This window comes from Coenobita brevimanus, chromosome 70 (assembly GCF_032717465.1).
Source record: "Coenobita brevimanus isolate Jiangsu-jjx chromosome 70, ASM3271746v2, whole genome shotgun sequence".
NCBI lineage: Eukaryota > Metazoa > Arthropoda > Malacostraca > Decapoda > Coenobitidae > Coenobita > Coenobita brevimanus.
The window spans coordinates 44608263-44623609 of record NC_137023.1 but is presented as its reverse complement, the minus strand read 5'-3'; the positions used below and the strand labels follow the sequence as shown (position 1 = coordinate 44623609).

Here is a 15347-nt window from a genome sequence, read left to right as displayed (position 1 = left end):
CTTTTTGCTTTACTGCTCCTAGGTGTTATAAGTGGTAGGTGGGGGCATTCACCATCACTCACTCGATGTAATGCTGCTTTCAGATGTCGGCTCTTTCCTCTCTTCCTTCCTTCTTTCCTTCCTTCCTCTTCTGTCTTTCTTTTCTTCAGTCTTACCTCTTGCTTCCGCCTACGGGTGACTTTAGACTCCCCTTCTGTCATTCTTTCCTTCATTATTTCCTCTCCCTTCTGCCTATGGGTGACTCAACCCTGAGTGACAAGCCAGATGGTTTCCTGTATACCAGGGAAACCATTTACTACACTAGGTGATAGCCTTATAACCAAATTATGGCAGCTGGTGGTTTAGTGGGTAATGAAGGCACTCCAATTGGATTGAGCCTGTGCAGGTTTATATCCAAGGGGTGGTTGGGGTTTAGTGCACATGTAATGCCACTTGGATGAGTGAGGCTGGTCACTCTCATCTTTAATGTCAGGACCAACTTGCCTAGCTCTGGGCTGCTATGCTTCTCATGGGGCAACACAGGATTAGATGATGATGATGTCATGACCCTTGAGGCAATAGACTTCAGTTGAACCATGTAAAAGACAACTCAAAGCCTTTCTTTTTTCAGTGAGCTATGATTTGGGGAGTGGTGTTTTGACGACAATTATAGGGTTTAAGTCATTGTTTCTTCTGGTGACTAAACTTGTATATGAATGATATGCAGTCAGGTTGCATATATTGTGGGTTTGTTAGTCACGGTTTTTAACTCATGGTGCTTTTCCAGCCAAACTCTGATCGCTTTGCATGTCAAGGGAACCAACTTGATGGTTGCGGTCGCTGTCTCAAGTGACTCATTTCTGAGGAGTTTTCCAGGTCGCGGCATTGTTTACACTAGTTATGGCCAGAAGCCAATCATATTTAAACATGACAGGCCAGTCACAGCACTTCTTATCCATACCTAGTGGCAAGCAAGTGCACTAGCCCATCCTGTTGTCCCCGCTGCTAACATGTGCACATGGAGTGAACACTGTGAATTACATGTCATTCATCCTGCACTCCCAGTGTTATCATGGCTGACTGCAACCCACCTAAGCCCATGTCTTCTAGGAAAGGACTCAAGAGGAAACCTACACTTGTATACACTTAGAAAATAAACATAATTAGAAGGATCGACTGTGGTAAGAAAGATAAAGTGACTGGCCATTATGGCCTGATGAGGACCATTTATCAGAACAAAGACAAGATTCTTAAGTGTGTTCGTGCCTATGGATGGGCATCTTTGATATCCTAGTGATCCCTTGATTTGGATGGAGAGGTGCCTTGAGATGTTTGTGCACAGGCAGGCTAGGCTGAACATTGCCGTGGATGGGCCCATGTTGGCTGCGTGCGAAGGTTTGACTCTTCCAAGCTGTCGCCAGCAGATGCCTCGACTCCACTGCTGACAAACCCTTTCAAGCCAGTCCTGGGTGGTTTGGGCATTTTCTCAGGAGGAAGAGACTAAAAAATGTTCACCTAACAGGCAAAGGGGCGTCTGTAGACACTGCTGTAGCCTTGGACTTTCTTTGGTGTCTGAAGGCTGTGATTGACGAGGGTGTCTACACTCTGACAATAGTATTCAACATGGACAAGACCGGTACACAGTGGAAACTCCTCCCCAAATCTGTGTACATCTCAAGACAATGAAAGCAGGTCCAGGGGAGAAAACCAGACCGGTCTCTTATACTGTAATACTGCACACTATTGCTCCTTTGACCTTCAAAATGAAACCTACGTCATCCACAAATTCAGAAAAACTCATGCCTTCAGGAACCTAAGGGATATGATTGAGTCAGGGCCCTCGGGGGTATACTGGTGGCAGCAATGTAGGGCTTGGATGACAACACCCCTAGTCATCGAGTGGTATGACCTGTATGTGAAGGACTTAAGGGAGCATTGACAGAAGGAGGGTGTCTCCGTCAAGGTTCTCATAAACAGTGCCCAGTGCCACCCCCAGCTTCTGGCCTCTTGCCACCCTTTAGTCAAAGTGCTGTTTTACTCCCCAACACCATGTCTCTTCTGCAGCCTCTCAACCAAGAAATCATCACAAACACTAAAGTGATTTACCAGCAACTCATATATGTATAAGATATCCCTCAGTGCTGTCACTGACAACGTTCCTGAAATGGAGGTGCTAAAGGAAATCGAGGGGCCTGCATGGGGGGAACAGCTTAAGGGGACAATTGGTGGCGAAGTGAGTGACGACAGTGAGGAGGAGACAGAGGATTTACAGCACAACCCCACATCCGCTCAGTCACCCTTGGCTGGAGCAAAGTCCTGGTGGTGGTACGACATTAAGGACTCAGTCGAGGGGCTACTGAAGGCATGGGGTCAGCTGAGTGTGGCAACGATTATACACACATGGTACCTCATAGTGTCTCACCACAGTGGGCCACCAGTGGAACCGCCACAGCCATTCGACCAGGGTGCAGCCCAGTTTGTGGAACGTGTCTGCCAACTCCCTGGTTGTAGTGAGGTGACAGTCCAGGACATCGTGGAAGTTGTTAATGATCACCCGGAGGCCAAGGAGGCATTGTTAGGTGCAGTGATGCAGGGTGACAAGGATGTGGGAAGGTTGGAAAGTGAGAGACAGAAAAGGGGAGAAAATGTGATGGAGAGGCTTGAGCCCTCCATGAAGGACAAGTGATGTGTTGGTGTTCGTGGTTATGGCCTAGGAAAAAGTGAAAAGTGAAAGCAGGTGTAATGAGATCTTTGTGCTCCAGGTAAAGCTGTGCAGTATTCTAAAGAGCTGTATAATAAGCATGTAAATGAACGTCACCAAGAGCTGGGCACCCACTACTCTGGTTGCCCTGCACCACAACCTGGGCCACAGTTCAAGCCAGAGCCTGGCCTCTCACATGCAGCCGACTCTGACAACGACATGGAGACAGCTGAGGGAGATGACACCGCTTCAGTTGTCACTGCACTAGATTTTGAGGGGTTCCTGAGGGTGATTAATGAGGAGAAAGTGGAGCAGAGGCAGCAGCAGCTTGTCACTTAGTGTAGAGTCATCCATAGACAGAAGGAAAAGGAAAGAAAGGAGGAAAGAAAGACAGAAGAGGAAGGAAGAGAGAAAAGGTGCAGTCACCTAAGATCAGCACTACATCGAGCAAGTGGATGGCGAGTGCCCCCACCTACCACCTATTATTATTATTATTTCACTCTCATCTTATATGTCGGGACCAACTGCCTAGCCCCGGGCTCCTGCGCTCCTCATGGGGCAGTGTAGGATTGGATGATGGATGAATGGATGGATTATTATACTCAACATCCACTCACTCAGTGTAGTGCTGCTTTGGGTGTCTGCCCTTTCCTCTTCCTTCCTTCCTCATTTTTCTTTCTTTCCTTCATAGTTTCCCCTTCCTTCTGCCCGTGGGTGACTTTTACACTCCCTCTTCTGTCTTTCTTTCCTTCACTCTTTCCTCTTCCTTCTGTCTATGGGTGACTTTACAGCGAGTGACAAGAGAAATGGTTTCCTATATACCAGGAAACCATTTACTACTCGGGGTGGCAACCATATAACAAAATTATGGCACCTGGTGGTCCAGTGAGTAATTAAGGTGCTCCAATTGGATTGAGCTTGTGTAGGTTTATATCCAAGGGGTGGTTGGGGTTTATTGCTCACATAATGCCACTCAGAGATGAATCAGGCTGGTCACTCTCATCTTAAATATCAGGACCAACTTGCCTAGTCCTGGACTCCTATGCGCCTCATGGGGTGACATAGGATTGGGTGATGGATGAATGGATGGATTATTGTTATTACTTATTGTTTGTGTGTACAGTAGTCTCTTATTTATCTGGACGCTCAGTATCTGGACGTGTTTGTTATCCGGATGCTAGGCCTTGACTCTATTAAACCATTATCTGAATTTACTTGCCATTAACTGGATGTAAAAATCCCCAAGAACTTTGTCCAGCCAGCAGATATGTTCAAACTTTTGGTGTTGTGGCAGCTGGGTCTAGCCGTGAGTGGCAAGTAGTCTGTAACCCACAACCAGAGCTAAAATGTCCGTCCACTCCTGTACTGAATGGTCATAGTCGCGCACTCATCCTATCACTCAACGAACCTCCAACACCCGAGTAATACGACTGTAACCTGCAAGCAGTGTCGAAATGTCTGTACAAATTCTCCATCGAACGTTTATTATCCTGCAGCCAAGGGGGCTAAGTCTTTCCTAGCCGTTACCTCCATCGAACACAGACCACAATCCACGAGTACATGTTCGGCGACAGCAGCCGTCCGCCTCTCTACTGAGGGTCGAAAGTCCCCCAGGTCAAGGTAAGTTGTGTTTCCGCATGTCCAATCAGCATCTAACAGACCACAAGCCACAAATAAATGTCTGGCAGAATTTCCTGTCAGCCTGTTGACAGAAGGGGGAGAATCCTGCCCACAGCCTCGCTTCTCCCCCTCTCCCGCCCCTCCATACCCTCCCAGCTCCCCATTCACTCCCTCAGTCCCTACCCTTCTCTGTGGTGATAACACTGACTCGTGAGTTTTCAAAGTTTTTTGCCATTTATTCGACTACTATTTGTTGTATTGAAATTCCTCAAGGTTGATGAGAAAGTCCATCAAATTCTGCATCTAGACATAGGCTTAACTCTTGGAAGGTGTTGGCAAAATTTTGCACTAGGATGGTGGGATGTTATATGAAGGTAGGTTTTACTCTTGAACACTTTATTTTTGCTGCATTTCTGTACTTTTAATTTCAGTTTTATGTGTTTTTATTAGCATGTCTTACAGTATAAACACCAATGAAGATGATGGTATACGATTTATACCAATATAACCAATTTACGTTGGCATATTTGGCCGTGGAATTTTTTTTGAGCCCCGGGAGCAATCACTCGTCACATACAACAGAGTTTCAAATTGTCGTCTGTTTCTTTGTGGATTTTTGTTGTTTATGCATTGTTTCCTTGATGTTTAACATTAATATGGATAATCCTATGTGTGTTTTGATGTCTAGAAATGGCAGATTCACCTGAAAACAGTGTCAAAATTAGGAGGGGCACTGTATATACCTGTATAGGTCGGGTGTTTTTTTGTTTTTCTTTTTCTTTTTTTTCATGGTTTTCTTGGTGTTTTGCATTACCTAAGATATTCTTATGTGTGTTTTGATGTCTGTATATGGTAGATTGACCTGAAAACAGTGCCAAAATTAGGAGAGGTACTGTACAAACAGTTGTGTATAGGTCATGTGTTTTTTGGTTTTCAGTGTTTTTTTTTATGGTTTTCTTGGTGTTTGGCATTACTTTGTATATTGCTATGCGTGTTTTGATGTCTAAATATGTCAGATTGACCTGAAAAAATGCCAGTATTAGGAGGGGTACTGTACATACAGTGGTGTAGGGGTTGGGTGTTTTTTGGTTTTAATTTTGTTTTTTTTCATGGTTTTCTTGGTGTTTAGCATTACTTCGGATATTCGTTTAGCATTACTTCGGATATTCGTGTGTATGTTTTGATGTCTGACTATGGCAGATTGACCTGAAAACAGTGCCAGAATTAGGAGGGGTACTGTACATACAGTGTTGTATAGCTAGGGTGTTTTTTGGTTTTCATTGTTTTTTTTTTTTTCATGGTTTTCATTGTATTTAGCATTACTTTGGATATTCCTGTGTGTGTATTGATGTCTAAGTGTAGCAGATTGACCTGAAAACAGTGCCAAAATTTGGAGGGGTACGATACATACAGTGGTGTAGGGGTTGGGTGTTTTTTGGTTTTCAGTTTTTTTTGCATGGTTTTCCTGGTGTTGAAAATTATTTTGGATAATGCTATGTATGTTTTAATGTCAAAATATGGGAGAATGACCGGAAAACACTGCCAAAATAAGGAGGGGTACTGTACATACAGTGTTGTATAGGTAGGATGTTTTTTGGTTTTCATTGTTTTTTCTGCATGGTTATCTTGTTTAACATTACTTTGGATATTCCCATGTGTGTTTTGATGTCTAAATATGCCTGAATGACTGGAAACACTGCCAAATTAAACATAGGTACTGTACAAATAAGTTAGGTATAGGTTGGAGGTGGGTGTAGGTAGGGTCTGGGTGTGGGAGGGGAATAGTGTTCATTATCCGGATGTTGCCACTACCTGGGCATCCCTTTGGCTGTGTTATGTCCAGAGAAATGAGGGATTACTGTATGTGTATTCTGATAATTGGGAATGAGAGTCTAAATATCCAGTTTTTTTACTTGGTTTTGTTGTTTCTTTCTCTTCATGTGAATGGTAAAGGACTCAAGTTGGGATGGCACCTATGCATTATGTGCATTGTTCAGATCCTCTTGAGGTGGCTTTAGGTCTTTCTGTCTTGTAAATTGCCTCCAAGTGTGTAGATTGGTCACCTACCCTTTAATGTTTAGGAAGGTGGAAGTGTAGCATTGGACAGTGACAGCAAAACATTTCTGGATTACAACACCCCATATACAAAGCAGATAGAAGTCGCAATGGCCAGAAGTATACAGCAATTTTTTTTTATCTTTCAGACGAATGGACTTATAATTTTTTGTGTCTTCTCATTGAGTGATTCTCTCACATCGCAAAGTACATAAGGCAGGTTACACGGAACTTGATGTCACCTATAAAGGGATCCTTGTATATCACAGTAAACTTTAGTTCAGTTTTTATACAAGGATTTTTTTTTTTTTTTTTTTTTTTTTTTTTTAATATAAATAATATTCAGACCATCTGGTTGATGGAGTGTAACCAGTTAAGAGGATCATCTTATTGTATTTCAGGGCTTGCATGTAAAAGAAATAGGCAACACCAGTGGTGAGAGACTGTCGTTGTCTCACCTAAGGCCCCAGCTGGTGAATCTCCTCACAAATGCCCTCCAAGTTGAGACAGATCCATCTAATACACAGATGCTCCTAGGTGAGACTTACAGCTTACAAAAAATGTTTTGTTCCTTAACACCAACATTAAACAGTAAATACTCTTTAAGCCTAGTCATTTGATGTTCTACCAGATAAGCTTAGCCCATTCCTCTTGATGCAGCTTCTGATTGGTTGAACCAAGTCTGTCACTGAAGCCTGACAGTTTACAATCATTTGTTGTCCCCTGTCAGTGGATAGGTAAGAAGGAAGAAACAGGAAGCATAAAGAACCCAGAGTCACAAAATCCTTCTCCACATCATTGTTATTCAAACCCTATTCCAATTAATCCCTCCACCTTGGGATTGTGTGAGTTGCCATTCCACCTTCATTAAGATTTTTAGTCCTTAAAAAGGCTACCTTCACACTGAATGAGGAAATACACTTGTTTGCCTGGTAAAAGTGTCTGGGGGGATTTATGGCACATTAACACTTCCTGCAAAACTACTAATTCAAGCAAGATGCACCATTTTTTTATGTAACCTCTGTGAGTGCTTGTTAATGGCATAATAATCATTTAAGCACAACAGATAACTTTTTTGAATAATTTTTTGTATCACCATCCACTTACTCGATGTAGTGCTGCTCGCAGGTGTCTGCCTTTTCCTCTCCTCCCTCTTTTCCTTCCTTCCTTGTCTGTCTTTCTTTACTTCATGCTTTCCTTGTCCTTCTGCCTACAGGTGACTTTACACTTCCTCTTTTGTCTTTCTTTCCTTCATTCTTTCCTGTTCCTTCTGCCTGTGGGTGACTCTACACTGAGTGACAAGGCAAATGGTTTCCTGTTCACCACGAAACCATTTACTACGCTGGGTGGTAACCATATAACCAAATTATGGCGCCTGGTGGTTTAGTGGGTAATTGCAGCACTTCAATCGAATTTAGCCGGTGAAGGTTTATATCCAAGGGATGGTTGGGGTTATTGTCCACATAATGCCACTCAGGGATGAGTGAGGCTGGTCACTCTCATCTTAAATGTCAGGACCAACTTGCCTAGCCTCGGGCTCTTACGCTCCTCATGGGGCAACGTAGGATTGGATGATGGATGGATGGATGAATACCTGATTGAATTGAAACATTTGAAAGTGTTACATTTAGTGTATTTTGTAAATGTCATGTCATGTTTTTGCTCATTATATCACATATTTTTAATTTACCAAAGTCTGTCTATTTGTTGCCAGACACCTCAATCCCATAAGGGGTGGCCACAAACAAATTGTCTCCATTTCGCCCTGTCTAATGCCATTTCACTGCCGTACTCCCAGCTCACACCCCCTTCTCTCTTATACCTCTCCACTCCATCCCTCTCTTTCATCCTCGGCCTCCCCCACCACCTCACTCACATCCACTCATCTTGTTAGTCTCTCTCCATCCTCTCCATATGGCCAAACCACCTCATTGTATTTCTCCTAACACTTTATGTCACATTCACATCCACACCACAATGCTCCTTCACTTCCTATATTGATCAGTCTGTGTCTCCATGTAACCCCACATGCTCCTCTCAGATAACTCATTTCCACTGCTCTCACTCCTGACAGCAAGTTCCAAGCTTCTCTTCCATATGCTAGGGCTGATATCAGAATACTGTCATGCAGCGACATTTATACTTCCATGCTCACTTCCCTGTTCTTTATCACTGCTTTCAAAGAACCAGCAATCTTTTTGCCCTGTTGTACCATTTCAAGCACTTCACCCTTGAATCTTCCATCCTTACTCATCACACAACCCAAGTAGTTTAATGCACTCACATTTTCCATTTCCTCCTCATCCAGCCGCACTGTGCATTCTTAGACTTCATTTCTCGTGAAGACCATAACTTTACTCTTCCCTACATTCACATCTAGATTTCATATCTTACACACTCTCCCAGACTCATTCACAAAGCCTTGCAGTTGCCCTTGCTCATTATATCTTCACTTATTAACACAGTATCATCTACAAACAACAGTACAGGGAGTTTCCAAACACAGCTCGCTGTCATCCTATCTTGTACCTCTTTTGCAACTCCATCCATATACAGATTGAACAACCATGGGGACGACACATCCCAGTTTCAGTCCAACATTCAGATAGAAAAATTCACTCAGTTCACTATCCACATGCAGTGCAGCCATAGCCCCCTAATACATACTCTTCACTGCATTCAACAACTTCCCATGTACTTCATATATTCTTAACACTTTCCACATTCCTTGTCTTTCCACCCTGTCATATGCATTCTCCAAATCCATGAAGGCCGCACATAACTTCTTTCCTTTCTCTAGAAACTTTCCATTAAAGACCTAAGAATGATTATCTGATCTACCCAACCTCTTCCCTCCCTAAAGCTTCCCTGTTCTTCTCCAACTAATTCCTCTGTGATTTCCCTAACTGTGTTAATAAATATCTTACCTTTCACTATTACACTAATAATACAAGTGCCCCTATGATCACACCACACTTCTTTTTCTCCTTTTCCTTTGTACAGGGGAATAATTATATATATCTGACTTCCACTTCTCTGGGACTCTACCTTACTCCCAGGCCAATCTGCACATGTTCCATATCCATTCTACTGCTATATCTCCTCATGCTTCAGTATTTCGCTACACACTCCATCAGTGCCTGGGGCTTTCCCCATTTTGACTTTCTTCATTACTTCCACTACTTTCATCCTACTGCTTTATTCCTTTCATCTCACCTCCTTCCTTCTCGCATCCATTCCCCAGCCACTTATACTCTCATTATTTTCATTCTCTATGTTCAACAGTTCCTTTAATTGTTCTCTCCATCTGCTCACTTTTCTTCCTTCTCCAATAACAATCTACCATCTCACATGCTGCACAGATTTCTTTTGTGAATATCTTAGCACACACCATCCACGTTCCCCATCTGCTGCAAATCACATTAACCCAGTTGCTCCTCCACTTCTCTCTTATATTCTGTCATTTTCCCATCCTCTTGCAACTTTTCTACCCTCCTTGTATGGACTACTTCATCCTGTCCTTCCCTTCTCGTTCTCCTCCATATAATTTGAACCTTGACTTTCACCACAACCATGTGGTGGTCAGAAAGTCTACTACCCCAACCTCTACAGTATATGCTCTTGCATCCATTACACACCTTCTCATTCTGTTATCCACACACACATAATCATTGCCTTCCGTTCATTCAGTTGACCACCCACCCTTCTCATCACTCGACACCTATACCTGTGGATCATTTTGTGTCTAAAGAGGATATTGATTATCACCAACCACCTCCCTGCACAAATGTCCACTATAGCACTGCCATTCTCATCCACTTCCGCAGGTACATCCTGCTCTCCCACTACTCCATCTTTCTTCCTTCACATTCCCCACTTTTCCATTCATATCTCGAATCAAAAATACTCTCTCATTCCTTTCAAACTTTTCCATGCACGCCTCCACATTTGTAAAGAACTCTTCACTCACTCTACTTACATGATCTTGTGTTGGCACACACACACACACACACACACACACACACACACACACACACACACACACACACACACACACACACACACACACACACACACACACACACACACACACACACACACACACACACACACACACACACACACACACACACACACACACACACACACACACACACACACACACACACACACACACACACACACACACAGAGAGAGAGAGAGAGAGCCGGAGAGAGCGGACGTCCCAGGCATCGCTCCTAACCTTGAGTAGTTTCAGGAATTTTGTCTGTCCTGTCTCCTAGGGTCTTTCTTTAAATTTAAAATAATGAAAGTTAGTAGACTACCAAAAATGTAAAGATTTGTTGGCAATAGTATACATGAATGTTTGTGGCTTATTCGGTAACAGCTGTTTAGGTACTTTACATTAAACATGGCCGAAAATGTAAACAGTGAGGGAATGGAATTTCAAGGTTTTGATGCTAATACTAATGTCATGGACCTGGTGAAAACATTAATTATGAGGATTAGTGAACTCGAAAAAAAAGTAGAGAATCTAGTGATAAAGGATGTATCAGGAAATACGGAAACCACCATACAGAGTCTAATCCAGTCCAACGAAACAGCCAATGAAGAGATTAGGAATTTGAAGAGGGAAAATGTTGAACTGAGGAGGAAACTTGAAGAGAGTACTAATAAAACGGAGAAGGTGAGTAATGTATTAGAAGAACATAAGGCAAAGTGGGCACACGTAGAAGAAGAACAGAAAGAAGTGGTCAGCTTAAGAGAGATCATCCAGGAAGAAAGGGAAATGAACAAGAAAGAAATGGAAGAAAATGTAGTGAAAATACTGAAGAAAAAAGAGAAAATAGTGAGAGAAACTGGAGAAAGGAACAGATGTGTGGTAGTATTTGGAAACAGGGAAGAGGAAGAAAAAGTTAGGTTCGCAAGACTTGAGAGAGACACGAACATGGTGAGAGGAATATTAGGCAAGATTGACCCCGAAGGAGACAAGTGGGTAAAAGAAATTGAGGAAGTAAGGAGGATAGGGCCTTATAAGAAAGGGGAAACAAGACCAATGAGAGTCATGTTTACATCAGAAAGTGTAATAAATGAGATACTTAAAGTGACCTGGAAATTAAGCAAAGAGACGGGGATGGAAAATATTATAATAAGAAAAGATCTGAATGAAGAAGAAAGAGAAGTTTTAAAATCATTAAAGGAAGAAGTAAAGGAAAAAAATGATAAGAGGACAGAGGAAGAACGTAATACTTTTTTTTTGGAGAGTATTGGATATGAAAGTAAGGAAATGGTATTTAAGGAAATAGAAGTGAAGGAAACTAGGGGGGATGGTTGTGAAAGATCAGAAGTTGAGGAAGTGGTACGGACAGAGAGTAGGAGAGAAGAGGGTACTAATAATGTCAAAAATAATTTGAAGGTGATATATACTAATGTTGATGGTTTCATATCGACAAGGATCGAAATTAATGATTTCTTGAGAGAACATGAACCTGATGTCATGTGCTTTGTAGAGACCAAATTAAGAGAAGATATTGATGTTCATTTGGGAGATGGCAAATACAAACTGTGGAGAAAAGACAAAAGAAAAAAAGGGAGGAGGAGTGATGATAGCAGTGAAGAACAACATAAATGTAGATACTGTGGAAATGGGAGAAGGCAGGGCTGAAGTGATATATATGAAATTAGAAACTGGAGAGAATGTTAAGAGAGATATGGCGGTAGTGTATGTTCCCCCAAAGACGAGAGCATGGAAGGATGACGAATACCATGAGATGTTGTCAGATATGGCTAGCTACTTGCAAAAAATAATTGAGAAAAGCAATAATATAATTTTGGTGGGTGACTTTAATTGTAAAGAGGTGAACTGGGAGGAATGGTACTCGGGAGGCGGCGAGGATTCGTGGGGCACTATGTTATTAAATATAATAATGAATAATGTGATGACGCAGTGGGTCAAAGAAGAGACACGGTTTCGAGGTGAGGACACACCAGCAAGGTTAGATTTACTGTTCACCAAAGAACCCGATGTAATAGAATCATTGGAATATCTCTGTCCTTTGGGAAAAAGTGATCACGTGGTCATTGAGTTCCAGATGTTAATAGGAAACGTCGAGCCAAGAGACGAGCTTCATAGACAGGGAAGATACAACTTTGGCAAAGCAAATTTTACAGGCTTGAGAAACTTTTTTGAAAATGCGGATTGGAGAAAATTCAGAGAAACAAGAGAGATACAGAGGAAGTGGGATATCTTTCTAGACCTCTATAATTTGGGAGTGGAAAAATTTGTACCAAGAGTAAGAGGGAAAGAAAACAGGAAAAAGGAGTGGTTTAATAGAAGGTGTATGATAGCCAAAAAAGAGAGAGATAAGGCGTGAAACAATTGGAGAAAGAGAGGTAACGACAGAACAAAGGAAGAATATAAAAGAACAAGAAACGAATACACAAGAATACGTAGGGAAGAAGAAAGGAATTTTGAAAAAGGTATAATTGACAAATGCAAGGATGAACCCAAACTGTTTTATAGATTTGTTAATGGCAAACTGAAACAAAAGGAAGGAATCACCAAGCTGAAAGTAGATGGAGAGGTCTTTAAGGATGCGGCAATGCCAGCAGAAATAATGAACAAACGTTTCCAGTCAGTTTTCACTAAAGAAAAGGAGCTTGTGGAAGGGGAGGGAGTGATTAGAAATGTTCCGGTGATGAAAGATATAAAAGTGGAGGTGCAGGAAGTGTATAAATTACTGGAAACTCAAGATGTAAGGAAAGCCCCAGGACCTGATGGAATTTCTAATTGGGTACTGAAGGAATGCAGAGAACAACTGGCGGATAAAATTCACAGCTTAATTGTATGCTCACTGGAAGAGGGGAAAGTGCCAAAAGAATGGAAGAGGGCAAATGTGGTACCAATTTACAAGGGAGGAAACAGGGAAGAACCCCTGAATTATAGACCAGTGTCTCTAACCAGCATGGTCGCAAAATTGTGTGAGAGAATCCTGAAAGACAGATGGATAAAATATCTGGAAGAGATGAATATTTTGGCTGAATGTCAGTTTGGATTCAGAAGTGGAAGGTCATGTGTTTCAAACTTGTTGAGCTTTTACTTAAGAGCGATTGATGTGGTACAGGAGAGAGATGGTTGGGTGGATTGTGTGTACTTAGACTTAGAGAAGGCCTTTGACAAGGTACCTCATAAGAGACTAATGTGGAAACTAGAATATATATAGGAGGACTAAAGGGGAAACTTCTGGAATGGATGAGAGACTTTTTGAGAGACAGACAAATGAGGACAGTAATAAAGGAAAAGATGTCTGGATGGAGGGAAGTAACAAGTGGAGTCCCTCAAGGCTCAGTGTTGGCGCCAGTAATGTTCCTGATTTACGTAAATGATATGGTAGATGGAGTGAACAGTTATGCGAATCTGTTTGCTGATGATGTAAAGATCTTGAGGAAGATAGAGGTTGAGGAGGATTGTAAAATACTGCAGGAGGATTTGGATAGGGTACACAATTGGAGCCGGACGTGGGAAATGAAATTTAATGTAAAGAAATGTAAAATATTGGAAATGGGTAAAAGTACCAGGAGACCATCACTGAATTATTTTTTGGGTAATGAATTAATCACAAAAAGGAGAGAAGAGAAAGATTTGGGAGTGCTGGTCCAAGATAGTTTGTCACCAGAAAAGCACATTAACAAGATAGTTGGAGAGACTTATAAACTCTTGACTAACATAAGAGTAGCATTTCAATATATGGATGAGGAAATGATGAAAAAATTGATAGTGGCCATGATCCGCCCCAGGTTAGAATATGCAGCGGTAGTGTGGTGCCCACACAAAAAGAAAGATATAAACAAGATTGAGAGAATACAAAGAACAGCAACCAAGATGGTCCCCAGTCTGACAGACCTGTCATACAGAGAGAGGCTGGAAAAACTGGATTTGCCTTCGTTAGAGGAAAGGAGAAAGAGGGGAGACATGATTGCGGTGTTCAGGACCATGGTGGGAGTAGATAAAATTGACAAAGAAGATCTGTTTGTATGGGATAAGAGAGCAACAAGAGGACATGGAATGAAATTGAAAAAGTCAAGCTGCTTGAAGGATATTAAGAAATATAGCTTTCCTTACAGAAGTATAGACTTATGGAATAGCCTGGACAAAGAGATCGTCCAGTCTAAAAACTTAAACGAGTTTAAAGTTAAATTCGACTTATTGAGAAACAGCGACGGAAACCCACGAGCATAGTACATTCCGTGTATATCACAATTAGGTATATTCTTAAATATTTGGAACGACTTAGACAAAGAGGTGGTGCATGAGAAAAACATTCATGTGTGTAAAGGTAGACTTGATAAATGTGGATATGGAGACAGGACAACACGAGCATTGCTCAATTCCTGTATACTACAAATAGGTAAATACACACACACACACACACACACACACACACACACACACACACACACACACACACACACACACACACACACACACAGTTGTAGTCCAACTTTCAGATTCCCTTTTAAACAACATAAGTATTTTCACTAAATTAACAAAAAAAAAAAAAAAGTTACAAATATTGATACCACTCATTTCTCTTGTACTGTGTTTATTTCACCGTCCCCTTAGTACTGATGATGCAATGCATGAATAAAGTAAGCAGTGTTTGTGGACACACTTTGTCTCACTGAACATTTGAGGGTGATTGGAGATGGATGGTGAGACAAACTTGTGGGGAGAGTGAGGAAATCTCTCCCACCAGAACTGGAATAATCTGGTTTCACTGAGTGACACAAAACTCTTAAGCTTACATATATGTTCCCTGCAGAGATGCTGCATCTCCTTTTCCCACATTGTACATGTACATGTGTTTTCCCCAAGACAAAAGGGTTAAGTAATGAGATGGGTTGTTAATGTTGTTGATCAAGCCTGGTCTGTCTGGCTGAGCAGACTCATCAACTGCAGGCAAGCATCTGCTACTGCAGAGCTGACTTGCCC

The 15347-nt window shown here is 41.9% G+C and overlaps 1 protein-coding gene across 1 annotated transcript in view; it reads left to right on the top strand.

Moving 5' to 3' along the window:
• Window positions 1-15347, top strand: part of LOC145406369 (ral GTPase-activating protein subunit beta) — a 174280-nt gene that overhangs the window by 72164 nt on the left and 86769 nt on the right. The window contains exon 16 of the mRNA XM_080277534.1: window positions 6757-6892. Coding sequence (XP_080133660.1) covers window positions 6757-6892 — 136 coding nt within the window. The remainder of the gene's footprint in view (window positions 1-6756; window positions 6893-15347) is intronic.